The following is a 26,468-nucleotide window of genomic DNA, read 5'->3' as shown; positions in this document are numbered from 1 at the left end:
GACTAGTGACCGGCCCACCAGGTATCATAGGAAGAGCCATAAAGTCTTTGAATGAAAACGAACGCTGTTGTGAGAGTGATGTACAGTCTTGTTGTTATATATGTATGATTTCTATACATTTTACATCAGATAAACATTTTGGTTGTAGGATTCAGATAATTATTTATTAAAAGCCAGACATTTTAAATGAGAATAAGAAAGAAAAGTATTTATTTTTGCCCCCCTCTCCCTGTTAATGCCCTACCTGGCCCCTTGGCAGAACTTTGCTAGACCCGCCCCTGCACAGTTACCAGCTGTCAGCTACATAGAAAAGGCTCCTGGTGTTATTTGTCTCTCAGAAACAGTTCATAACTTCCCTTCAACTCATTCACGTCACCTAAAAGGTAAACCTGTTTCTCCATCACCTGTTCAGCTCTGATGATTCAGTAAGGACATCTCCTGGTTTCATCTTCATGTTTCCCTCTCACCAGATATACAAACCGACATCATGACCAGCAGCTTTTACAGCTGTGGCTCCAGCAAACATCAGCTGATACTAGAAATTAATATTAAATAAATTCTAACAACAGCTGATCAAGCTTAAACGTCGACATCCGATGGTTTCCTCTTTCTGGCGCAAAGTGGGCGATAAACAAACGATAGACTGGACTTGCGAAAGAAAAGCCGATCAGCTGATCATTGATCAGTTTCATGATTGAAGTAGCAACAGGAGAGGGAGGCGGAGAGAATGGGACAAGAAGAGACAGCTGACAGAGTAAAGACGCAGAATAAATCCAGCTTTGTGTCTATGTTTTCTTTTTTTTACCGTCTAGCTGAAGTACGGGACAAATCGCGTTCCTTTTCACCATGTCGCGTCGTACCATCAGATTATGCCTGTGTGTTTCGGTTCTCCATATTCCATGTTCACTTCATGTTTTGTTTTCGTACCAGCAATAAAGCTGAGGTTTTTGAGTTTCAAGTTCGTGTCTGAGTCCTGCATTTGGATCCTCCTCTCCGCCTGCCCGCACACAGAGCCCTGACACTTATATGGCTTTCTCAGAGAAAGTAACGTTGCCCATTGTAAATGCGCCCCCATCGCGCGCCTCGGTCACACCCTCTTGCCAACCCTCAACTAAACCGAAAGCAGGTGAAGCGGGAAGAAACTGTGGAAGTTCTATCACCTGTGCGAAACCGGAGGTGAGTACATCTTTTCTCTTTACTGTAACTAGGTACGGTTTGCATACACGGACTGAATATCAATCTTGAAAATAAAACTGCGAGAGAAATCACTCTGCTGTCTCTCTCTCCACACACACACACAAACACACACACACATTTGTGTATCAGCGACATCTAATTTCTTATCTCAGCACGGTGTGCAGCATGTCCTTGAATTATTTAGTAAACCAGACAAATTGAAGTTTTGCGAGGCCTAAAAACGATCAACAGCAGATAAACAGTATATTTAAAGTCCAGGACCTGAGAGATGAGAGGAAATGTTCCCCAATTTAAAAAAAACACGTTGTTCTCTGTTTTTCTACACTATCTTTTCTAATCTATCCGATATAAAATGTTACTTGTAATATAGCTTTAGGATGATCCTGGTGAAAGCCACAATGAATTGATTCTTTATACATTACTTATACAGGTTTTATTATGTAGGATCTAATTCACTTAATTATTATTTAAATCCAGAGATGGGAAGTAACAAAATACAAATACTTCATTACTTTATTTGAGTATTTATTACTTTTTACTTCTTCCAAACAGACGTGTTACTTAAAATTTAACAAACTTTGTCTTTAAACATTTCTTTTGTATTCGTTCTCACATTTGGGTAGATAATGGAATAACATGTCACAAATGATGGACAAGTCCACTGAGAACCCCAGCAATGACACGGTGTCCACCAAGAGCAACAAATCCATCAAGAGCGATGAGAAGACGTCGACTGATGGTGGCATAAATGTGGGCATGATGGGGAAGTTTAGAAGGAGCCTCCGGCTTCCAACACAACCTCCGTCACCCAGTGAGTACCGTTGAGGTCTTCATAAAATCTGCTTTCAAATGTAAGCACTGGTGGCAAGCTAGCCATCAGTGCTTACATTTGATGTGTCTTCTATGTTCAATGCCTAAAATCTTCATTGACATTATGAGTGTTTCCCAGCTTTTTGAGAGTGAGGGTTGCATATATTTCCCTAGAGGACCAGCATGAAAGCCTGTGTGAAGTCATTCCTCTGAGAAGTGGGTGCTATTGTACACACAGTATGTGCAGGTGGAAGGAGAAGTTGTGTGGGAAAAGTGCAGAAAGAGCAAAAAAAAGAAATCTATCAAGCTGACTGAAGGCAGGCACCATTACATTTAGAAACTGTAGGTGCAGAAATGTGTCCCCCCTGTCCAAGACATTAACGGTGATGTTTGATTATAGGAGACATGCACTGACAAAGCTCCACCATGGCAGCTCACTCTGTTTACTTTTAAGGGAACAGTAAAAGTAAATAGTTGTAATTTGTACATATTTATTTAGTTTTCTTTTGTTCTTTTTAAATGTCCTACAGGAAATTTGTAGTGCAGTAAAAATCAGATGAAGATAGCAATGACAGATTTACTTTGACACAAACATTATGTAGGAGCAGGTAATGGGTAATATTTATCTGTAATAACTGGACATGATTAACGTGAGCTAATTATATAATAGTATATTTCTAAATAAGACTGGGTATTGTCAGTGATTTCTGCAAATGCAAGTTTATGATCATTTGTCTTGGTTATGTACTGTCAAAACCTTTCCAAATTATGAACAGATCCTAAAGTAGTTACTTTGTATTCATCCTGTTGCCATGACATACACAAAGTGAACTAACTTTTTCTCTACAATTAAAAATTCAGTGGGGAAAAAAAGAAAAGCGTTGGACTACACTGTACACCGCTTTAGACCCGTGCATAATAAGCAAGCCAATGAGGCAGAAAATAAAGATTTCTGGTGGGAAATTGGTCTCAAAGTACACTGAGAAAGATCCACTCTTTGTTTTACATCTCGTTGCTGAATCTGTTTACCTGCTCTTTAACTGTTTGGAGTTTTATCTGTTTTGTGGTTGTTGAAATCAATATTTAAAAAACAGTTCCAGGATTTAATGTATTAATATCAGATTATTTAAATTAAAATCAATTTGAATTTGGAAATTGTTTTTTTTTTAAACCAACCCGTATTTCTAATTAACTAGCAGCTCATTCTCTTTCTATTGATGAAACTTTCTTTAAAGATATAATGCATTTTAGGGTTAACTTGAAAAACATGATATTTGTATGCAAACTGAGATGTCATATTTACCTTGCCAATATATATCATCGCCTATGTACCTTTGTGTTGTCAGTACAAACACTGGCAGTGAGAAACAATGCACACAAGACTAAAAATCATAGTTTCTAAGCTTTTATGTCAATTTCTGACAAATAAACACACATTAAGTTAATATTGAAGATCTCAGTGGATGTAAGGTAAATTTTAATGAATAGTTAACATGACCTCGCTCTACAGTTTCAGAATTCATCCCAAACTTTTGAAGCTACTATGTTTTCAGACAGAATTACATGCATACATGCACACAAACACTATCAAAGACATAATCTCCTTGGCCGAGGTAGAAAAATCAAACAAAACACAAAAAGACTGATAAACTTGTTGGAACATGTCCGTTTGCTAAATGACGGAATGCCTGGGTCATACATAAGCAGACAAGCTTTCCTCTGGTGCTGGTAAACATACAAAAAAACTCACCTCAGACTTTAAATACAAAAAAATGGAAGATGTAAACACATTGCTCTTTATCCCAGAAATTAATTATTCTATAGTCAAATGTGAAACCATCTTTTGGCCCAAAGTTTGTCATGCAATAGGACAATGATCTCATGCACTGCAGCAAATCCACAACAGAAAGGCGACAATCAATGACTTGAATCATCCCAGAAAAAGTCCAGAGCTTGAATCCTGTGGCAGGACCTGTAGAGAGCATCATTGTAAAGAAGACTGGGGCAAAATTCCTCCACAGTGATGGGGGACTGATAATGTCATGCAGGAAAAGCACCAAATCAAAACAACTCCATTTAAGACACATCATAGTCGAACGTAAACACACTACAGCAAAATTTTACCCAGTGTTTAATGTTTCCAATGCTAAGCTTTTCAACCTCTATCAAAGGTTATACATTTCAGGTGTACACATTAGGTAATTAAGGTAATTTACCACAAGTCATTAACTCTAAATCATCATCTGGTCAGAAATGAGGTCAGACTGTTTTTCAAGATTCTGCCGATCAGTTTCACTTTTAGGTGCTGGCGCTGTGCTGCACCAGCCTGTTCTGTATCCAACATGACTTAAACTTTGCATTCTTCAGTTTGTATAATACAAAGCAATGTCAAAGCCATGGACACACAAACACCCACATAAGGCAAGGCAAGTTTATTTATATAGCACAATTCAACAACAAGGTGATTCAAAGTGCTTTACAGAGACATTAAAAAACAAAAACAAATAAAAAGCATGATCTAAAATTTATTAAAAATAATAAATAAATAAAAAAAAACAATAGATAAAATCAGAACAGTAGATAAAATCAGTAGTTAAATGTAAGTTTTGAAATTTAAGCTTAAAAATGTGGATCTGGTGCTTTATTCAAATGCAGCTGAGAACAGGTGAGTCTTCAACCTGGATTTAAATAAACTGAGTGTTTCAGCTGATCTGAGGCTTTCTGGGAGTTTGTTCCAGATATATGGAGCATAAAAGCTGAATGCAGCTTCTCCGTGTCTGGTTCTGACTCTGGGAACTGATAAAAGACCGGATCCAGATGACCTGAGGGATCTGGAAGGTTCATACTGGGTCAGGAGGTCACTGATGTATTTTGGTCCTAAACCATTCAGAGCTTTATAGACCAGCATCAGAACTTTAAAGTCTATCCTCTGACGGACAGGCAGCCAGTGTAAAAAGGAAAATAAACTTCAGAGTTGGTTTTGTATTGCTGTGACACGGCAAAGACAAATATATTTTTGAAAGTAGGGACTAAACAGTCAGTTTAAAAGAAAATCCAGCTTCTACTAATGTGCTCTTCTTCCCTCTCTGTCAGGTCTGAGTGCTGGTTCTGCATCCATCTCTCCGAAGAGCAACCAGAAAAAATCCAGACCACTAACACGATCAAACACAGGTGAAACTTCTAACTAACTTCTAGCTAAATATGCAGAGATCCATACAGCCATCCATCCATCTTCCCCTGCTTATTCGGGCCAGGTTGTGGGGGCAGCAGCCTTAGCAGAGAAGCCCAGACCTCCCTCTCCCCAGCCACCTCCTCTTGCTTGTCCAGGGGTACACCAAGGCGTTCCCAGGCCAGCCGAGAGATAGAGGGGCCTCCTCCCAATCCGACATGTCCAGAAGATAAATTGAAAGCTTCGCTTTTTACGCTCAGTTTTCTCTTCACCACAACGGACTGGTACAGCATTTGCATCATTGCAGCCACAGCACCAATCCGTCTGCCGATCTCCCACTCCCCTCACTCAGCACCCTGGCATATACTTTCCCAGGAAGGCTGAGGAGTATGATCCCCCTACAGTTGGAGCACACCCTGCAGGACCCAGCCCCTGCTGGCTCCTTGGAATGCTGTCGAAGCTCTGTCTGAGGTGGGAGTTGAAGATCTTGCAGATGGGGGCCTCTTCCAGGCATTCCCAGCTCTCCCTCACTATCCTTGCCCGCCTCCTAATCCATCTCACAGCCAGGATGGTATCAGTGGACAGCTCAACTGGACACTCACCTGAGTGTCCACAACGTATGGCTGCAGATCTAATGATACAATTACAAAATCAGCCTGTGCCTTGGGTGTCCTGGTGCCACGTGCACTTATGGACATCCTTATGTTCAAACATGGTGTTTGTTGTGGTTTGTGTTTTGTGGTTTGGCACAGAAGTCCAGTAACAGAACACGGCTCTGGTTCAGATCTGGCAGGCTGTTCCTCCCAATCACGCCTTTCCAGGTGTCACTGTCATTGCCCACGTGAGCGTTGAAGTCTCCCAGTAAGAGAACACAGCTGGAGCACCCTCATGCACCCTATTCATGAACTCCAGGAAGGCCTGGTACTTTTAACTGTCATTTGGAACACCCTGGCTCCAGAGCGGAGCCCCGGTAACCCTATGCTGGGAATCCATGCTATTCCCTGGATCTTCTTCTTATATGGGTTTTTGAATTTCTCTTTGTCTGGTGCCTCACCCAAGGCCAATTTGCCATATGAGACTCTACCAGGGGACAAAAGCCCCCCAACGTTATAGCCCCTGTGATCTCTGGAACACACAAACCCCTCCACAAGAGTAGCAATTGATGTAGGGGCACTCAATGGGCACTAATCTGCTGCTGGAAAAGTCACCACTCCTGCTTCAAGAGCTGCTCAAGGCTCAGGAATGAGCTCTTTGTTATTAAATGCCTGTATTAATTTATATGTGACACTTTGGACTTGCATTTGTTGGCATTTGTTGCCATCCAGGTACAACAAATGCAGGTCCACAGGTGATGTTGAGTGACAAGACCTAGTTCCTTTTACTCATTCCAAAAATGTTGTGGTCAGGCCTCTGTACATGCTAGCCAGGTTGTTTTGTCAAGAGCTGCTTCGGGCTCCGGAATAAACCTTTTAAATCAAATAACAGAGTCAGTAGACCTGATTGAGTGAGGAAGGCTGTTCCACAGTTTGTTTGCAACAACCTCAAAAGTACAATCACCTCTGGTTTAATAATTAAAGTGAGGGACAATTAGAAGATCCTGGTTAGAGGATCGGAAAGGTTGGCTGCAGTGATCAGGTTTCAGAAGCTCTGCTGTATAAGCAGTGTCCTGTCCATGCAGAGGATTATGCTAGTAACAGAATTTCGCAATATTCCTGAGGTCAAGGAAACAAGTTTGGGTGAGCTTTGAGATATGAGTTTCAAAATTCAGGTGTTGGTCAAAAATGATACCAAGGTTTTTAGTTTTAGAAGTCATTTGTGAAGGGGCCGATGTACTGACTTATCTCCTTAGAGAAACTGCCTGGGCCAAGTACTAAAACCTCAGGTTTACTGAAATTGCGATGAAGTAAATTTGACTACATCCAATTAGTAATGGCAGAGAAGCAGTCACTGCGGCAGGAAAGGCTGTTAAGGTTGTTGGGCTTGACATAAAAGTAAACTGTGTCATCTGCATAGCAATGGTATGAAAATCTATTAAAAAGATTACATCGATCGCTCAGGGGTGACATATATAACTGTCACGATCTGGTACAGGGATTCAAACGCAGAGCGGTAAGGTATCTCCAAGGTGTAGTTTATTTACAGTGCCAGTGCAATATATGTACAGTGAAGGGATCCAAAACTCCGGGGGAATCACAGGGTAACTCGCCCACGTCTTCTTCGCTCACACTCACACACGTTCCCGCAGCAGGGAGGTCGCAGGTCCCGGGGGGGGGGAGATCTGAGGCAGACGAGAAGGCAGGTCACCAACTAATCACAAATCACGAATATGAAGCACAAGAGCTGTGAGAACACTAACGTTAGGGGTACAATCATCCAGCGACGAGAGGATCTGTGTTCCAGCCTCAAATAGTGCTCCCGGTGATGATGGGTGAGTGTTGTCAGGTGTGTGTGTGGGCCAAGGGCAGGAGCCCACAGTGAGCTCCGCCCAGGCAGAGAGGGAGAGAACAGAAACAGCAATTGTAGCCTTGTGGGGCCGACCGGGCAGGCACGGAGACCATGACAGTACCCCCCCCTCAACGGGAGCCTCCCGGTGACCCACCAGGCTTACCTGGATGCCTGCGGTGGAAGTCCCGGAGCATGGCCCCATCCAGGACAGCAGCTCGAGGCACCCAGGAGCGTTCCTCTATCCCGTAGCCCTCCCAGTCAACCAGGTACTGAAAACCCCGACCCCGGCGCCGGGAGTCCATGATGCGGGTGATATTGTAGACCAGCTGACCATCCACGAGCCGGGGGGGCGGCGGGGCCCTGGAGGGAGGGCACAACGGGCTGGAGAGCACCGGCTTGACCTGAGACACATGGAAGACATTGTGAATGCGCATGTTGCGCGGCAGCTTGAGGCGGACAGACACAGGGTTCACAACGGCTTCCACGGGAAAAGGGCCAATAAACTGAGGAGACAGCTTCTTTGACTCAGTCCGTAGCGGCACAAAACGGGTAGCCAGCCATACCTGTTGACCGATGGTGTACACGGGGGCCGGTGTCCGGCGACGGTCAGCGAGGGTCTTGTTCCGCTCCTTAGTACGGAGTAGGGCAGCCCGAGTCGCCCGCCAGGCACGACGGCACCCGCGGAGGTGAGCCTGTACAGAAGGAACGGAGTGCTCACCTTCGATGGCCGGGAGCAAAGGCGGTTGATAGCCCAGGGACGCTTCGAAGGGAGACTTGCCCGTGGCGGAGGACGTGTGGCTGTTGTGGGCGTATTCGATCCATGGAAGCTGTTCACTCCAGGTCGATTGGTTGTGCGAAGCGACACAGCGGAGGGCAGCTTCCAGCTCCTGGTTGGCCCGCTCCGATTGCCCGTTACTCTGTGGATGGAAACCGGAAGACAGACTGACCTTGGCCCCCAGTGCGGAGCAGAACTCCCTCCAAACACGGGACGTGAATTGCGGCCCTCTATCCGAGACGATGTCCTCGGGGATCCCGTGAAGACGGAACACATGGGAGGTGAGGAGCCGGGCCGTCTCCAAGGCAGAGGGGAGCTTCGGGAGGGCGACGAAGTGTGCAGCTTTGGAGAAACGATCGATAACGGTAAGTATGGCGGTGTTACCAGCGGAGGGCGGCAGCCCCGTGACAAAGTCCAAAGAAACATGGGACCACGGTCGGGCTGGTGTAGGGAGAGGCTGCAGAAGACCCGGTGGAGGGCGGTTCGAAAGCTTATTCCGGGCGCAGGTCGAACAGGCCGCTACGTACTCCTTGGCATCCCTAGCCATAGCAGGCCACCAGAAGTAACGTCGGAGGAACGAGCAGGTGCGGAGGACCCCAGGATGGCATGAAAAGCGGGCGGTGTGAGCCCACTGGAGAACCTGAGAGCGGACGGCTGAAGGAACGAAGAGGCGACCAGGTGGACCAGTGCCAGGATCCGGTTCGGTCTCCTGCGCCTCTTGGATGAGCCCCTCGATCTCCCAGGAGATGGCTCCAATTACGCAGGCGGCCGGGAGGACAGGCTCAGGGTCCGAGTCCTCCCCAGTGATGGAGAATTGCCTGGACAGGGCGTCTGGCTTTACGTTCCGTGTTCCTGGCCTGTAGGTGATAGTGAAGTCAAAACGAGCAAAAAACAGCGCCCACCTGGCTTGCCGGGAATTGAGACGTCTAGCCGAGCGCAGGTACTCCAGATTCTTGTGATCCGTCCAGACGATGAATGGTTGTGCCGCTCCCTCCAACCAATGTCTCCACTCCTCCAGGGCCAGCTTGACAGCCAGAAGCTCCCGGTCCCCGATGTCATAGTTACACTCTGCTGGGGAGAGACGGCGAGAATAAAAGGCACACAGGTGCAGCTTACCGTCCAGCTGTTGAGACAGAACTGCCCCAACCCCGGAGTCCGACGCGTCCACCTCCACAACGAACTGCCGTGTAAGGTCCGGTTGCCGGAGTATGGGAGCAGTGGTGAACCTGTCCTTGAGCAGGGCGAAGGCTCGCTGAGCGGCAGAATCCCACTGGAAGGGAACTTTGGGAGAGGTGAGTTTAGTGAGAGGGAGAGCGATTCTGCTGAAATCGCGAATGAACCGTCTGTAAAAGTTGGCGAATCCCAAAAAACGTTGCACTTGGCGGCGATCAGGAGGAGTAGGCCATTCCACCACAGCCCGCACTTTCTCCGGATCAGTCCGCAAGTCCCCCTTCTCGATAATGTGGCCCAGAAAACTCACTGACGCCACGTGGAAATCGCACTTCTCCCCCTTCACAAAGAGCCGGTTCTCCAGAAGGCGTAGCAGGACCTGCCGGACATGGACCTTGTGCTCCTCGAGTGTCTTAGAAAAGATCAAGATGTCATCCAAGTACACAAATACACAACGGTTAACAAAATCACGAAGGACATCATTAACCATCGCCTGAAACACTGCGGGGGCGTTAGTCAGCCCAAACGGCATCACGAGATACTCAAAGTGGCCCCGATGCGTATTGAACGCGGTCTTCCACTCATCCCCCTCTCTGATGCGCACCAGGTGGTAAGCGTTGCGCAGATCCAGCTTGGTAAAGACGGTTATGCCTTGAAGCAGTTCAAAGGCGGAGGAAAGCAACGGCAAAGGGTATTTGTTCTTAACAGTGATCTGATTAAGGCCCCGAAAGTCAATACACGGCCGCAGCGAACCATCCTTCTTATCCACGAAAAAAAACCCAGCCGCGACAGGGGAAGAGGAGGGGCGAATCAACCCTGCCGCCAGCGACTCCGAGATGTAATGCTCCATAGCATCCCTCTCAGGCCGGGAGAGGCTGTACAGGCGGCTAGACGGCAGCGGAGCTCCAGGAAGAAGATCGACGGCACAATCGTACGGGCGGTGCGGGGGAAGGGACCGCGCCCGATCCTTACAAAAAACATCCCGCAGATCATGATAAACCCGCGGAACCATCGAGAGGTCCGGGGCGTCCGACGGCGAGGCCGTGGGTGGGAGCGAAACGGGGGAAGCCGCAGCCCGGAGGCAGTTCATATGGCAGGCCACACTCCAACCTAGTACGGCACCCTTCTCCCAGTCGATATGCGGGTTGTGGAGGACAAGCCAGGGGTGACCCAGAACCAGCGGAGTGAGAGGAGCCTTAAACAAAAAAAAACAAATCCTTTCTGCGTGATTGCCAGAGAGAGATAATGAAAGGAATTCAGAAACATGAGTGATGTCAGGCAGGCGCTGGCCCGACAGTGCGTGAACGCGGAGGGGGCGTGACAGAGGCTCCAAGGCGATGTTCAGTTTGGCGGCGAGTGAGGTGTCAATAAAGTTCTGCTCAGCCCTGTTTCTCATTCTCTCTCCGTTCTCATTGAGAGAACGGAGAGAGAATGAGAAACAGTCCGAACACGCAGAGTAGCCGGCAAAAGAAGTCTGGGGAGAGGGCTTTCACTCGACAGATCGCCCACCAGCACCCTCACGATCACTGGTGAGCACGCCCTTTTGCCAGCGTTGGGCAGGAGGAGACAGAGTGGCCTTTACGGCTGCAATAAACGCACTCACCGGAGGCAAGACGGCGCTGGCGCTCCGCGGGCGACAGCCGTGAGCGCCCAAGCTGCATGGGCTCTTCCCCATCCCCGGTGTCGGCGTCACACGACCCATGGGCTGCAGTAGGGGTCCCACAAAAGTCCAGCGGGGCATGCCCCGAACGCGCGCGTGCGCTCCGATGTGCGCACACCTGATCGTCCACCCGCATACACAAAACCAGAAGCGCATCCAGGGAGGAAGGCAGTTCACGGAGCATTAGTTCATTCTTTATTTCCTCATTAATATTAGTGAGCAATGCACTTTTAAGGGCCTCTTCCCCCCATTTCGCCTGTTCAGCCAAGGTAGAAAAGTCAATAGAAAAATCAGCCATGCTGCGTTTACCTTGTTTAAGCGCAAGCAAGCGCTGGCCGGCGGTGGCAGTTGTGGCTTTCCTGTCAAACACACCTTTAAACTTAGTAAGAAAGTCAGAAAAGGTGATGTCCGGCTCCGCCTGAAGCGCAGCTTGAGCCCAGGTTAGAGCACGGTCCTGGAGTAACTGGACGATATAAGCGATTTTCGCACCATCAGTAGAAAAGGCTTGCGGTTGCTGGCGAAACTGAAGGGCACACTGAGTGAGGAAACCAGCACATTTATCAATCTCTCCCGTGAAAGCCCTGGGAGTGGGGAGGAATCTGTCAACGTGAACAGGTGAGGGAGCAGGTGGCGCGACACTTACTGCTGGAGCTGGCGCCTCCGACGGAGGAGCGGCGACCAGTGGAGCGGCCGGTAGCAGTGTTAGCCGGGCCACGGCCTGTGTGAGGTTCGCGAGCTCTGCTCGAAGGTGAATGAACATCTGCTCGTGGCGTGCCAGCATCGCGGCCAAAGTGGCGAGGGTGGGAGTCGAGACCGCTGGATCTGCTGAATCCATTTCCGTGGCTGGATGATTCTGTCACGATCTGGTACAGGGATTCAAACGCAGAGCGGTAAGGTATCTCCAAGGTGTAGTTTATTTACAGTGCCAGTGCAATATATGTACAGTGAAGGGATCCAAAACTCCGGGGGAATCACAGGGTAACTCGCTCACGTCTTCTTCGCTCACACTCACACACGTTCCCGCAGCAGGGAGGTCGCAGGTCCCGGGGGGGGAGATCTGAGGCAGACGAGAAGGCAGGTCACCAACTAATCACAAATCACGAATATGAAGCACAAGAGCTGTGAGAACACTAACGTTAGGGGTACAATCATCCAGCGACGAGAGGATCTGTGTTCCAGCCTCAAATAGTGCTCCCGGTGATGATGGGTGAGTGTTGTCAGGTGTGTGTGTGGGCCAAGGGCAGGAGCCCACAGTGAGCTCCGCCCAGGCAGAGAGGGAGAGAACAGAAACAGCAATTGTAGCCTTGTGGGGCCGACCGGGCAGGCACGGAGACCATGACAATAAAGGAAACTGGTGCAGGGACTGAGACTTGGGGTGCAGATGAGGACATACGCTGATTCATACAAATTCTGAAGTATCTGTTGGACAAGTATGAAGAAAACCATTTGAGAGCAGTACCAGTAATGCCAACTCAGTTGTGTAGTCTGTTAATAAGAGAAGTATTAATACTATTAAAGGCTGCAGATAAGTCAACCAGGAGTAAAATCAAATGTTGAGCAAGTAAAGCTGCCGTCTGTGAAGGTTCTCAGTTATCCAGGTCATTGTAGTCTAAGGAGCTTGGAAAGAAAAGTGTCTGGACTTCTTTAAGTTGAAGACGTTTCACTTCTCATCCGAGAAGCTTCTTCAGTTCTGGGGTCAAATGGTGGAGAGTCCCAGATTTAAGCCCTGTGGGAGTGTCCTCCCAAGAGGGACAATGGACCCCCTAATGATCCTCTAACTAATCACACGAGCCAAGGTGTGAAAACGGATGTAGTTCAAAGTCAGCCAAGGAAATCACTCTATCATGTGATTTCCTGAGGTCGATGACAGAGATGACACAGGATGTGAGTGGGCGTTAAGGTGTCTGGAAATGGATCTCAGGGGGAAAGTGTACATGTAAAGGAAGCTTTTAAAACATGCGGTTCACAGGTCAGCAAAGATGCACAGAAAAGAAGATCAGACACCAACTAGGGAGGCTCTGAAAGACAAACGAAACAACATTGTTGTAGCCGGTGTATCGGAACTCCAGAGAGTCTTCTCCAAGCACGACATCCCAGTGTACTTCAGGCCCAGCAACACACTCAGACAAAAACTGGTTCATCCCAAAGACAAAACTCCTAAACACAAGCTTAACAATGTAGTGTATGCTGTAGAGTGTAGCGAGGAATACCCAGACCGCTACACTGGAGAGACCAAACAGCCACTTCATAAACGCATGGCACAACATAGAAGAGCCACCTCAACGGGACAAGACTCGGCTGTCCATCTGCATCTAAAGGACAAAGGTCACTCTTTTGAGGATGCCAATGTTCACATTTTGAACAGAGAAGACTGATGGTTTGAAAGAAGAGTGAAAGAAGCCATCTATGTTCACTGTGGCTTCTGTTCTGGACATGATTTCCTTGGCTGACTGTGAACTACACTGCCTCATGGCTTACGACACCAACTGTCTGCCATCTATAATCCAGTTCTGAGATCCCTTCCCAGATGCCTTAACGCCCACTCACATCCTGGGCCATCTGACCTCAGGAAATCACATGATAGGGTGGGGCCAGGTTTCACAATGAGCTCACCCGAAACCTTGGCTGACCCACACCCGTCTTCACACCTTGGCTCATGTGATTAGTTAGAGGCTCATTGAGGGGCGGGGGGGACCACCACACTCCCACAGGGCTTAAATCTGGGACTCTTCACCATTTGACCCCAGAACTGGAGAAGCTTCTCCAATGAGCAGTGTTGGGACTAACGCGTTATTAAGTAACGCGTTACAGTAACTACGTTATTATTGTGGTAACGAGCACGGTAACTAGTTATTATGCCAAAATCAGGAACGCGTTAGTCGTTACTGGGATTTAGATAGGGTCGTTACTCGTTACTTCGTGTGGTGGCTATCGCGGAGCTTCCACAGATTCAGTAACATTAGCAAGTGGTGGAGGCCAGCAGGTGGATGAAGGAAAAGGGACGCAGAAGGAAAAGAGACCCGAGGCGGCCGCCGGTCCAAGTGTGAACTGAACTTCAGGTAAGAAGTTATGACCTGCAGTCTCTCTGAGTCAGATATGAACCAAGTTTAGGTGGAGTTTATTTTTGTTATTCTGACTTTTTCGTACTGCGTGCTAGCTAGCATGACGGAGTTTCTACACAGCTGGGTGGTGCTATGAAGTTAATGATGTTGAACTTTATTTTGTTCATAAGTTATTAGAGTTGCCAACCGTCCCGTCTGGTATTCAGAGGAAATATTACGCATTTCTTATTGAGGTGAAAAGGAACAGTTTGTCCCGTAATTCAGCTACAATGAAAAAGACACAAAGCTGGAGTTATTCTGTGTTTACGCTGCACAGCTGCCTCTTCTTTCATTCTCCCCCTCCCTCTCCTGTTTCTACTTCAATCATGAAACTGATCAATGATCAGCTGATCGGCTCTCTTGTTTGTTTATCGCCCACTTTGCGCCAGAAAGAGAAAACCAGCGGATGTCGCGCTAAACAACAGCAGCACGTTTAAGCTTGATCAGCTGTTGTTAGAATTTATTTAATATTAATTTCTAGTATCAGCTGATGTTTGCTGGAGCCACAGCTGCAAAAAAGCTGCTGGTCATGATATGGTTTGGTTATCTGGTGAGAGGGAAACATGAAGATGAAACCAGGAGATGTCCTTACTGGATCATCAGAGCTGAGCAGGTGATGGAGAAACAGGTTTACCTTTTAGGTGACATGAATGAGTTGAAGTTATGAACTGTTTCTGAGAGACAAATAACACCAGGATCCTTTTTTATGTAGCTGACAGCTGGTAACTGTGCAGGGGCGGGTCTAGCAAAGTGTTGCCAGGGGGCCAGGTAGGACATTAACAGGGAGAGGGGGGCACAAAGAAATACTTTTCTTTCTTATTCTCATTTAAAATGTCTAGCTTTTAAAAAATAATTATCTGAATCTTACAACAAACGATTGATAGATTGATGCATATATACCATCAGAACAGTGAACATCACTGTCACAACAGTGTTTGTTTTCATTCAAAGGCTTTATGATTTTTCCTATAATAGTGGGCTGGTCTCTAGTCAAAATGCCCGGGCTGATTTTTTTTTTTGTCCCAGTCCAGCCCTGTATGCAGCTCATCTGCAGTCTGGTGTTGCCTACATCTTCCTATTCAGAAGGCAGAATTTCTGAGTTCTGAGTACAATCAAAGCACCACGACTGCAGTTTTTGTGTTGGATGTAAAAAGCGCACATGACGCTGTGACGTAGGCTAGAATCATGGCGGCGGTCAATGACGGTCCAGGCGTGGGATTTCTCTCGTGGAAATATGCACATTATCTTTTCCTTTCTATTGGTCGGTGGCACAGTGCACTGTGGCAAGTAAGCAAGCTAGAAGACTGGCAAAGTTATGGAAGCAACACATTAACAAGAGAATTCTGAGTAAAACCAAAGTTACGTTCCCTAGTAACTAGTTACTTTGAAAGTAACGAGTAACTTGAAGTAACTGAGTTACTTTTGAGAGAAGTAACTAGTAATGTAACTAAGTTACTATTTTAAAGTAACTTACCCAACACTGCCAATGAGAGGTGAAACGTCTTCAAGCAACTTAAAGAAGTCCAGATGCTTGTCTTTCCAAGCTCCTTAGACTAAGTAAAGCTGCTATTTGTATTTAGTAGTGTAACATTAACATTTATTAGTGATTATATTCATCACAGTTTCCTGAATCCTGATTTGATGCCTTCAAATAATATTTTTAACCTGGTCAATAATCTATGTGTTAAAAAAATATTTAATGTATGTAAAGTGGTACATTTTTGCAAATCTAGAATATTTCCAGGATGTAATTGCTAACTTAACCATGCACTGTAAAAATGAAACCACGTAAATGCCAATATTCATTTATATGTGACACTTTGGACTTACAGTTTTTTGATGGCTGGACAACCAGTATATTAACAACTAAATGTACCTCATTAATGCATGGATTGTTACCCCTGACCTTACTATAAAAACTCCAAATGACTGTTAAAAAGCCCTTTTATCAGATTTCATATTTACAATCATGCAGTCATGAAAGAACAAACCAAAGTGGCTAAAATCTGCACAGGATTTTTTCTCGGTAAAATGTTTAATAAAATGTTCTCTGCGGTGGTCATTATAGTGGACAAAAAAACAACAATAATTTTTTGGGCACTGAGTTCATAACAAAAAGCACTGCTGATGTTTGTCTGTGGAAAGGGGAGAAAACCTGCAGTCTGTTATTCAAACTACATTAAAATGTTTGCTTTTCTTTTTTAGAACCCCGTATGTTTGATAAAAGATTAAAGAGAATGAGCGAATCTTTTCTATGGAGATGGAAAAGGGAAGTGGATACACTCCCTTCTAAAGACTCGAAGGAGGAAAAAGGTGGGAAGTACAAATATTTTTTATTTTTTATTTGTTGAACTCCATTTTAATATAGTTGAAAGTTTCATTATAATTATTTTTCTTATTTTCTTATTATTAATTATTATGTGCATATTGTACATGTGCAGCATTCATTTCACTCATTAGTAAGATGTGTTTAAATGTTAAGTAATAAATATCAAACATTTTTTGATCTGTTTGTTTTGTTTCCCAACAAAACTTATTCAGGAACATTGGACATGTATTCAAATCGTTATAAAGGTCAGAGGTCCAAAGTTGCAGTAGGAAACATGTTATAATTAAAAGTGTTTTCCACAGTAAAATTGTGGAACAAAAACAAAAAAATAATGGCTATAAACGCTTCTTCTGACCTGTTTCATCTTTAGGGGTGAAAACTTGAGAAAGTATCAAAGCAGTTTAACAGAGCCTGGGCGATTCATCTATTAAATAGTGCTGATAATTAAAAACAATTTTTCTTTGTTTTTGTCCACCAGTGAAACCTACGTTTGAGGAATACCTTGAAATGCAAGCCTTTTGTGAAGCCACTCAGCAACTGATAGACAGGGAGAAACATCTGTTTTGGGAGACAGCTGAGGCTAACAAGGAAGCAGTAGAAAAGCTTGCGGCAGAGCTCGCTCCTGTTTCCCTTATTACTCCTCTGAATATCTAAGCCCTGTGTTTTTCTTTGCCCTTTGTCACATCGTACCTCCTCATGTGTGTAAATCTCCATGTGTTTCTAGTTTCAGTGTAGCTCCTCATTTGTAGTTTCTTGGTGTAAGTTTTCTTTTCCCAGTGTTTTTGTTACTATTTTCCATTTTTCTAAATTTTGGTGTTTCTTGTGAGTTTACACTTTTAACAATTTCCCCAGCAATAAAACTGCCACCTTTAGTTCATCCTTCATGTTTGAGTTCTGCACTTGGGTCCACCTCCTTCATGCCTGCCACAGCTACACATGACAATAATGGGCAAAAAGACAACATTTTTTTTGACACTGAGTTCACAACAAAAAGCACTGCTGATGCTTGTCTGTGGAAAGTGAAGAAAACAAAAGACCAGAACTCATGTCTGCAGTCTGTTATTCAAACTTCATTAAACTGTGTGCTTTTTTCTTTCAGATCCCAATAATACTGTTAAGAGAGAGTTTTCTTTTAGACGGAAAGGACACGAGGATAGGCGCTCCTCGGTGGAAGGTGGGAAGTACAAATATTTTTTTATTTGTTGAATCCCATGTTAATATCCATGGCATAAGTTTAATTACAATTATTTTCATGATATTTAATTATGTGTATATAGTACATGTGCAGCATTCATTTCACTGTTTAGGAAGATTTGTTTAGATGTTTAGTGATAAATACCAAGAGAACCCCAGAGAGCCTGGGTGATTGAACTATAAAATAGTACTAATCTAAAAGAAATTCAAAGATTTGTCTTTGTTATTGTCCACCAGTGAAATCTACGTTTGAGGAATACCTTGAAATGCAAGCCTTTTGTGAGGCCACTCAGCAACTGATAGACAGGGAGAAACATCTGTTTTGGGAGACAGCTGAGGCTGAGGCCAACAAGGAAGCGGTAGAAAAGCTTGCTGCAGACCATAAAGCCCTTGAAGAGCGTGTATGGCAGATTCTGCAGAAGAGTCTTTCTCTCAGCACTGAGGAAGAGGTGTCTGCTTTGACATCTGCGGTGAAAGCCATCAACCTTGAGGAAGAGCAGGACCAGCTGTGGAAACAAAGATGCCAGACTCCACCAGCCTGGAGGCCCAAGAAGTGGAAGAAACACCATGATGAAGTGCTTCAAAAATTAGTAAATGGGCGTATGGATAATCCATCAAGCCCCATTGGTGATCCCGTGAACCAGTCATCTATAGAGGCAGAGATCCACTCCATGGGCAGGCAGCTGAAGGAGGACCTGCAGCGGGTGGTGGAGGTTGTGAAGAACTGCTACCCACCAGAGATGGACATCTGTAACTTTTATGCAAGACAGTACCATCAAACTTTCAGCGCAAGGCTCAAAAAGATTGCAGACTTTGTTCTGGATGACAAGGACTGCAGCTTCCTCCTGCGATGGGTGAAGGAGTTTTATCCAGAGTAAGCCACCAGTTCAATTATTGTTTGAAGCAGCATCTTTCTGTGACTAAACATGATGATGTCTGTCAGTGTGAGGTCCTTCATTGGTTTTAGAAGAATAAATACCTGAGCAATTACAGATAGTGAATAATAATACAAATGTAACGGCTAATTTCTTGTTTTCTTAATGTGCAAAATAAAATGCCATTTTTATAGACTAAACACAACTTGGGTTGTTTATAGAAACTCATGTGTTATCTGCTCTGTGTACCAGAATCCTTGAAAAACCTGAGCTGGCCAGTAATATCAATACTGAAGCGCTGGGAAACCTGCTTCCTGACGAGTTACTGAAAGCTCTGGAGGAGCAGTACCTCAGCAAACAACAGGTAACACAGTGTATCTGAGGCGTGTATCCAGTTAATCAGTATGGTCATTGCAGGGCTTAAAGTGAGATGTGTAAATGCAGCATCAAAGAGTTGTTGATTTAATTTTTTTGAACATAATATTGTAGATGTAATTATTACTGTCAGTAATTAAATCTTTACACATGAAAGCGGTTTAAAACTGGCAGCTGTGTGTTGTTGTGTGTTTAGAGCGACCTGATGATTTATATTGGCCGAGTATTGGATGAAGCAAAGAAAGAGTGGGATCAAGGAAAGGAGCCGACAAGAGATGATGGTTGCAACGCCAGTCCTGTGGCCTATGATGTCATCCAGGTACAGTTGCCGTAGAGTTGCTACAACTTGATATAAAAGAGGCTGAAATTGATGCTTTTATAAAAAGGTGTTAATATAAAGTGAAAGGTGTCACTTGTGGTGGCCAACTTCAAGGATTCTTATAGTGAGTCATGCGTTTGTTGACTTGTAATTGTTGACTGTAGTGACTCACCTGACACACTGCATCATGTTGAGGAGTGTTTATTGCAAATCATTTGCTTGTTGACAGGTACGGCACCCACTCCACCTGTTTTCCTGCTGGTCTCCAGCTCACACACTTCTCATCTTAGGTCTCTGGCTTCATTATTTACAAAGAGAGAAACCTCATTAGTTAAATCCCTGACACCTCAAGAGGGGTCCCTCCATCACCCTTGAGCTCACTGCTCCACTCCTCCCCTGCAGTTGAGCCAGGGACCTCACCACCGCCACATTGACCATTGTGAGAGGCTTTGAATACATTGCTATATCAGAACTGTGCAATAAAAGTTGTGGTGAAGTAATGACATAGCATTGTTTTGATTATAGGAGAACAAAATGTGCAAAATGACATTTACTCTGTTATCCACTTTAGAACTTTCCAAAGAAGTGCCGACAAATATTTTCCAGCCTGCTGCACATATTAACCAAACTGAAAAAGACTTTGAGAAACTTTGAGAAAAAGATTTACAAACAAGGAAGACAATTATTTTTGTTTGGGTCATTTATAGAAACGTATTTACTGTCAGATCAGAGTCACAGTTTCAAACCCTCCCATGGTTCTGTAGTTTAATCACTTGGGTTTGTCACTAACATTGTAAAGCACTGGGTTTGGTTCCTGGTGTTTAACTGGATCTGAAAATGATGGAAGTGCATTGCTGTGTAAAGTGCTTTGAGAACTTAAAACTGCCACTGATTTGTCAATACATTTGTCTTCAGTTGATCAACGGCATCGTGACATCAGCACATATAACTGTAAGAGACCGACACAAGGCCCAGGAAATAACATCCAACCTGACAGACTTCATGCAGAGGTAACAAGGCTTCACAAGGCTGTCTTTTAAATATTTAAATTTGAAAATACATTTTAGTTTTACGTTTGGTAATAACAAGATAATAAAAGTGAAAGCTGTTCTTAATCTTCTGCAGGTATCAAAAATTTCATGAAGACATCATAAGGCAGAACAAACCGCACAGCAAAGCTTTCATAAAGGCAAACCTCAGCTGTGTCGAACAGTTCAGGTATGTTTCTGATCCAGTTAGATGGAAATTCAGATTTTAACTTCATCATAAAAGGAGAATACTTCACTGTGAGCTAATGTGTCCTGTGTGGTCTGTCTAAAGGGACTTCTTTGAGAAGCACGATCTGTTCCCAGAGAATGTGCGGGAAAACTGTTTGCAGGTCCTGACTGAGATGAAACAGTCTGCCCACACTTATTTATTAACCCCTGTGCACAAGATCCTCAAAGTAAGTTCTTTACAACTGCAGATATCAATAATCCTCAGGATTAAATCCTAACATGTTTTAATCAAAGATTTTAAAACAATGTGTTATTTGTTCCTCACACAGCCACACTACCAGAAGGTGGGAACCAGTGACTGGCCGAAGAAGAACACGTTTGAGAAGCTGCTGAACAGCACTGAAGACCAGCTTCAAGAACTTCAGGGTTCCAGTCAGTCCTCTTACCAGGTAAAAGGAGGAAACTTTGTTTTGGATTGAATGGCCATTATTGCCTTCATTGCTAATGTTTAAGTAAAAGGATTATGATGTGCTCTGACTACTTATATACTTGGGCTAAATTCAGGAGCTGATTGGTCAGCTTCACCAGGAAGTGACAGTGGAATATGTCCAGAGGCTCCTGAAAGGAGAGGTCAAACTGAAGGACAAGGATCGTCAGCTGAAGGCTTACGAGACTGTGCAAGAAAATGCAGAGAGACTGCACGAGCTGTTTGCCAGAATGGTGAGACTCACCTTCACTGCACACTTTAGCTGAGACATGAATAAAACCCAAAAGTGATCAGATTTCTGCTGAGCTCTGGAAAACATAAGAATAAGAATCAGCTGCATTTCACATTCATTTGGTTTGGAAGTTTTGACTAAAAGTTCTATAAAGTTCAAAAAGGAAGTCAGAGGAGTTGGCTAAAATGTCAGCCTCCAAGGATATAGAAGAAATGGAATGGAAAACCTGACTCATTCCTTAACCCTCTCGAGGCAGGCGTTGCTGATTTGCAACAGTTAAAAACTAACAACCTGATTAACCCCACATACATATTTTATGAGTTTTTTTTACTCAGAAGTACCACTGCAGGACTTGGTTGTGCATTAGCAACAAAAAGTTTAATTTGAGCCTGAGAGGGTTAAGAACAAAGGTATTGACTCATAGAAAATGACGGACCAACAGTCAATATATAAGTTAGATGATGAGTGCCCTTGTCATAAAGATTTTTAAATTACAGATTTTTATCTGTAGCTAATAAATTAATATTTTATACAAACATTTTACATGGACTAAAACATGGTAGAAATGAAGGGAAAAAAACCATTTAAGGACAACTGGACTGTAGTTACAAATGTTTCAAAGATCTGACCATTGGTTGATGACTACATGGTGCATAAATAAAGACATTATTCATGAAACTGAAAGAACGTATCAAATACATCATCGATCTTGGGAAACCCCAGTGTAATAACTCCAGTTATGTTGATTACAGTTTGGGGAAACTTGCAGACTAAACTGACGTCACTGATTTGTCTTCACAGGGATCCAAACAAGACTGGTTAAAGGAAATCCTGACCAAGATTGCAGAAGTGCTAAAACTCCAAGATATTCCTGCCATACAGATGCAAATCGTTTCACTGGGATCTGCTTATCCCGACCTCAGGTAACTTTTGAATTGACTCAGACATTATTTACTTTAATACAAAAACAACTGCACTTTTTATCGATAGGTGAGGAGGAACAGCAAGTAGACTGAGCCAAACATCTCAGTTGGTTTCAGATGTTTCTTCTTAGCATTCATTGAAATTAAAATATGCTGGCATGAGAGAGCATTGTGTGCAGATGAAGTCAATGCTGTTAATTAGAGTGAAAAGAAAGATTTTCTTCCAAATGTGGCACCGGAAACCCAACTGTATAGACCTCTTATTTCTAACCTTAAAGGAAAAGGAAAAAGGGAATCAGGGGACATAAACACTGCTGTTGATAGCACTCACATATAGACTGTCTGTGTGTCTGAAAGCATCAGCACCACAGAAGTGTGTGATTTCATGGGGAGTTATTTGGTAAAACTAGTGGAAACCTGGAATTCATGTACATCTAGGCACATATCAGTGTCACCAATACGAGTTCCAATTACTGTTGTATTTAAAACAGAAACTGACACATTTTCCACCTTCACTTTTTTCAGAAGTTTAAATAGGTGTGGTGATGTGTTACTGACAGCTATTAGGAAGAATGTGTGTCAGAGGCAGGAAACTGGTTACACACAGAAAAAGACGTGTCTGGAACACCTCACCCAGGAGATGCCCAGAACCGCCTCAACTGGCTCCTTTCAATATGGAGGAGCAGCGGCCGAACCTCTCACCCTATCTGTAAGGGAGAGGCCAGCCACCCTTCGGAGGAAGTTCATGTCCTCCACTTGTATCCGTGGTCTCGTTCTTTCAGTCACTACCCACAACTCGGGACCATAGGTGAAGGTGGGGTTGTAGATCAACCGTTAAATTGAGAGCTTCCCTTTTACACTCAGCTCTCTGCACCGCGACAGACCAGTGCAGTGTCGGCATCAATGCAGCCGCAGAACTAATCCATCTGTTGATCTCCCACTCCCTTCTCCATTCCCAGTATCTCAAGACCTCGAGATACTTAAACTCTTCTACTTGGGGCAGGAACTTGTACCGGACGTGGAGTGGACACTCCCCCCTTTTCCGGCTGACCTCAGATTTGGAAGTGCTGATTCTCATTCCCACTGCTTTGCACTCGGCTGCGAACTGTTCCAGTGAGAGGGCATTACCTGATAAAGCCAACAGAACCACATCATCTGCGAAAAGCAGAGATGAGATTTTGAGACAACCCAGGTGAAATCCTTCCGCCACTTGGCTATGCTTAGAAATTCTGTCCATAAAAATTATGAACAGAATCATTGACAAAGGGCAGCCCTGGCAGAGCCCATCACCCACCGACAACTAGTCCGATTTATTGCCGGCATTGCGGACCAAGCTCTTGCCACGGTTGTATAAGGATCGAATGGCCCGTAGCAATGGGCCAAACACCCTATACTCCTGGAGTACCTCCCACAGGACACTCTGAGGGACACGGTCGAATGCTTTCTCCAAGTCCACAAAATACATGTAGACTGGTTGTGCAAACTCCCATTCACCCTTAAGTATCATTAAGAGGATAAAGAGCTGGTCCTGTATTCCACGATCAGGACGGAAACCGCATTGTTCCTCCTGTATCTGATGTTTGACGAATGGACGGACTCTCCTTTCCAGCACCCTACCATCCAGGGAGGCTGAGGAGTGTGATCCCCCTGTAGTTGGAACACACCCTCCGGTCCCCTTTCTTAAAGATGGGAACCACCATCCCAGTATGCCAATCCAAAGGTACCGCCATTCCTCCCAATCACACCCCTCCAGGTCTCATTTTCATTGCCCACATGAGCATTGAAGTCTCCCAGTAGGACAACAGAGTCCCCAGGCAAGCATCATAAACATAATCATGAAATACATGATACACTTTTTTTAACCCTTTCTTCTTTGTGTCCCCAACAGTGAAAAACATGTCTCGGCTCTGCTCAAACTCAAAGCAAACCTCTCCAAAGCCGACAAGAAAACTATCAAAACCACAGTGCTGGACATACTGAAAGAAAGCCATACTAATGCTGAAACCCAGACGTTTTTCTCCAAAGTTGAAGTGATGAGCCGTTCATATCCTTTATGTATCTCATCATGCTGTGGATAAGATGAGTTGAATTCTAGTGCTTTCAGTCTGTCTGTAAAGATGTACAAAGTGGCTGTCATGGACAAGCCTGATTGTAATGTTACATGTACTATGCTAATAACAAACATCCCACTGTGTGTGTCCTCATGTGACCAGATTGCAGAAGACAGTCTTTCCTCTCTGCATTTTTGCATTTTGTGTTGTATTGTGACTCTCTCTTAAAACATCGTCACCATGTGGTCTGCTTCACTTGGAGGTAAACATAGTTTCATACAGAGATAAATGGGGCAGAGGAAATATGAATGTTAGTTCCGAATGCTTTTGATTGACTAATATATGCACCGTGGTGACAACAAAAAAGGCTGGCATGCACGTTTCACAAATGTGACGGTAATTTTGCATTTGATTTTTGCGCAGGGTAAAAATATTTAGTTTTTCTCCAAAGTTGAAGTGATGAGCTGTTCATTTGCTTTTCAGAATATCACTGACTGAGAGTTGGGTAGCAGAGTGTATTATCTATGAAGCGCCTTGAGGCGACTTTTGTTGTGATTTGGCGCTATATAAATACAATTGAATTGAATTGAATTATATTGTGTGATAGATTAGATGGCGTGAATTCTAGTGTTTTCAGTCTGTCTGTAAAGATGTTCAAGTGAATGCCATGGACAATTCTCCATGTCATTTTTCTTGTTGTCTGTTAGTGTTTGACACAGCAAGTATCAGCCTAAGTTTTTTTTTTTTCATTTAGTCATTTTTCATTTTTGGATGACCATCACTTATGTGGAAACACTTCCTCCTTGGACCTCAGACACTTATTCCATTTTCTACAGTCAAACTTTCTCCTAAATTCTTGTCTTAGAGCTGCAGGCTTCTCTCTTAAAACATCGTCACCATGTGCTCTGCTTCACTTGGAGGTAAACATAGTTTTGTACATAGAGAAATGGGGGTGAGGAAATGTGCATGTTGGTTCCAAATGCTTTTGATTTACTAGCATATGCACATTGGTGACATCAGAATAGTCTGGCACGCAACGTTTCACAAATCTAACAGTAATTTTTCGTGTGGACTTGTTTATGTATTAGTACATGAGGCCCATTGTCTCCACCATGTTTCACAGATAATGTGGTAGTGAAATGGATCACAAGCTGTTTCTCTTCTTCTCTTGACTTTCTCTTCCCATGTTTCTTAAGTTACAAGTTAATCTTGGTTTCAACTTTTCAAAGATGGCTTTTCAAAACCTGTGCGAGGTCTTTTAGATGTTTTCTGGCAAATCTAATCTGACCTTCTTGTTCTTCAGTTTAACCTCATGTTTGCACCTTGTTTTAAACCCTGTATATTTACAGGGTATATTTACTGTTATCATCCACTTTAGTTTTCTTCTTTGGTCTTTTGGACCTTTCAGTGTTGCTGAGCTGGTTGGAGCATTCATTCTTCTTATGAATAAATCAGATTGTTGATTCGGCCGTTTCTAATCAAGTTTTTCCTGTCTCAGATGGGTTTATTTTGATTTTTGGGTCTAATCACACCCTCTTTCACTGGCATTAACATCTCTTTAGACCTCATGACTACATTCCAGTGAAATAATATAAACTCCAGATCTTTTGTCTGCTTAAACTGTCATGGAAAAATCATGGAACTGACCTCACCTAATCATGAAAATACTTTATAATCAACTGTATAGTACAGGTAGCCTGCATTTAAACAAACAGTGTAAATTTGATTGAACTTAACCATCTTCATATGTAATTTATTTTCAATCAAATCATTTTGTAATTTTACAAAGAGTCAAACAGAGCATAAGCATGGTGTTACACTTAAATTTGCATTTAAGCATGAAAGAAGACATTTACAGTCTTATGCAACATTTAGCGATATTTGCAAGTTCTTTCTTTGGATAAAAAATACAAATTAATTGACTAAACACAAACTGAGTTAGCTTAAATTTAAAACATTCGTTCATCATAATACAACAACAAGTACTGTTGTTTTTATGCCATGGTGGACTCAGACACATGTACTTTACAGCGACATTTATGACCCTGGATAATAATAAATCTACTGGAAGTGCAGGGCCAGCTCAGTGTTTCCTATTTTCCTATTACTGTGTTAGATACTGCTGAAATCACAGAAACC

The 26,468-nt window shown here is 43.9% G+C and overlaps 1 protein-coding gene and 1 pseudogene across 1 annotated transcript; both read left to right on the top strand.

Moving 5' to 3' along the window:
* Window positions 1-1,127: 1,127 nt before the first annotated feature.
* On the top strand, window positions 1,128-26,037 carry LOC147306419 (tumor necrosis factor alpha-induced protein 2-like). Its single transcript, XM_086275879.1, has 15 exons — window positions 1,128-1,176; window positions 1,821-2,008; window positions 5,101-5,178; window positions 16,533-16,673; window positions 17,756-17,830; window positions 18,088-18,724; window positions 18,978-19,089; window positions 19,297-19,419; window positions 20,335-20,429; window positions 20,545-20,637; window positions 20,740-20,863; window positions 20,966-21,085; window positions 21,201-21,356; window positions 22,157-22,278; window positions 24,167-26,037. The coding sequence occupies exons 2-15, from the start codon at window positions 1,834-1,836 to the stop codon at window positions 24,354-24,356; spliced, it is 2,241 nt and encodes a 746-aa protein (XP_086132005.1). The 5' UTR covers window positions 1,128-1,176; window positions 1,821-1,833; the 3' UTR covers window positions 24,357-26,037.
* Window positions 12,164-13,892, top strand: LOC147306420 (uncharacterized; annotated as a pseudogene).
* Window positions 26,038-26,468: the final 431 nt, after the last annotated feature.

This window comes from Aulonocara sp. 'chitande type north' Nkhata Bay, linkage group LG19 (genome assembly GCF_057382095.1).
Source record: "Aulonocara sp. 'chitande type north' Nkhata Bay isolate Kocher_YH1m ecotype deep benthic linkage group LG19, A_spYH_male_GT1.1, whole genome shotgun sequence".
In the NCBI taxonomy this organism is placed as follows: domain Eukaryota; kingdom Metazoa; phylum Chordata; class Actinopteri; order Cichliformes; family Cichlidae; genus Aulonocara; species Aulonocara sp. 'chitande type north' Nkhata Bay.
The sequence above is the reverse complement of the archived record's forward strand: the minus strand, read 5'-3'. Positions and strand labels throughout refer to the sequence as shown.

What these genes read in the sequence shown, in the direction of transcription:
- LOC147306419 (XM_086275879.1), top strand. Translation starts at nt 1,834, where the DNA reads ATGTCACAAATGATGGACAAGTCCACTGAGAACCCCAGCAATGACACG. An exon ending in TAGGCGCTCCTCGGTGGAAG is followed by an intron (nt 17,831 to 18,087) that starts GTGGGAAGTACA and finishes ATTGTCCACCAG; the next exon opens with TGAAATCTACGTTTGAGGAA. An exon ending in TCTGCTTATCCCGACCTCAG is followed by an intron (nt 22,279 to 24,166) that starts GTAACTTTTGAA and finishes TGTCCCCAACAG; the next exon opens with TGAAAAACATGTCTCGGCTC.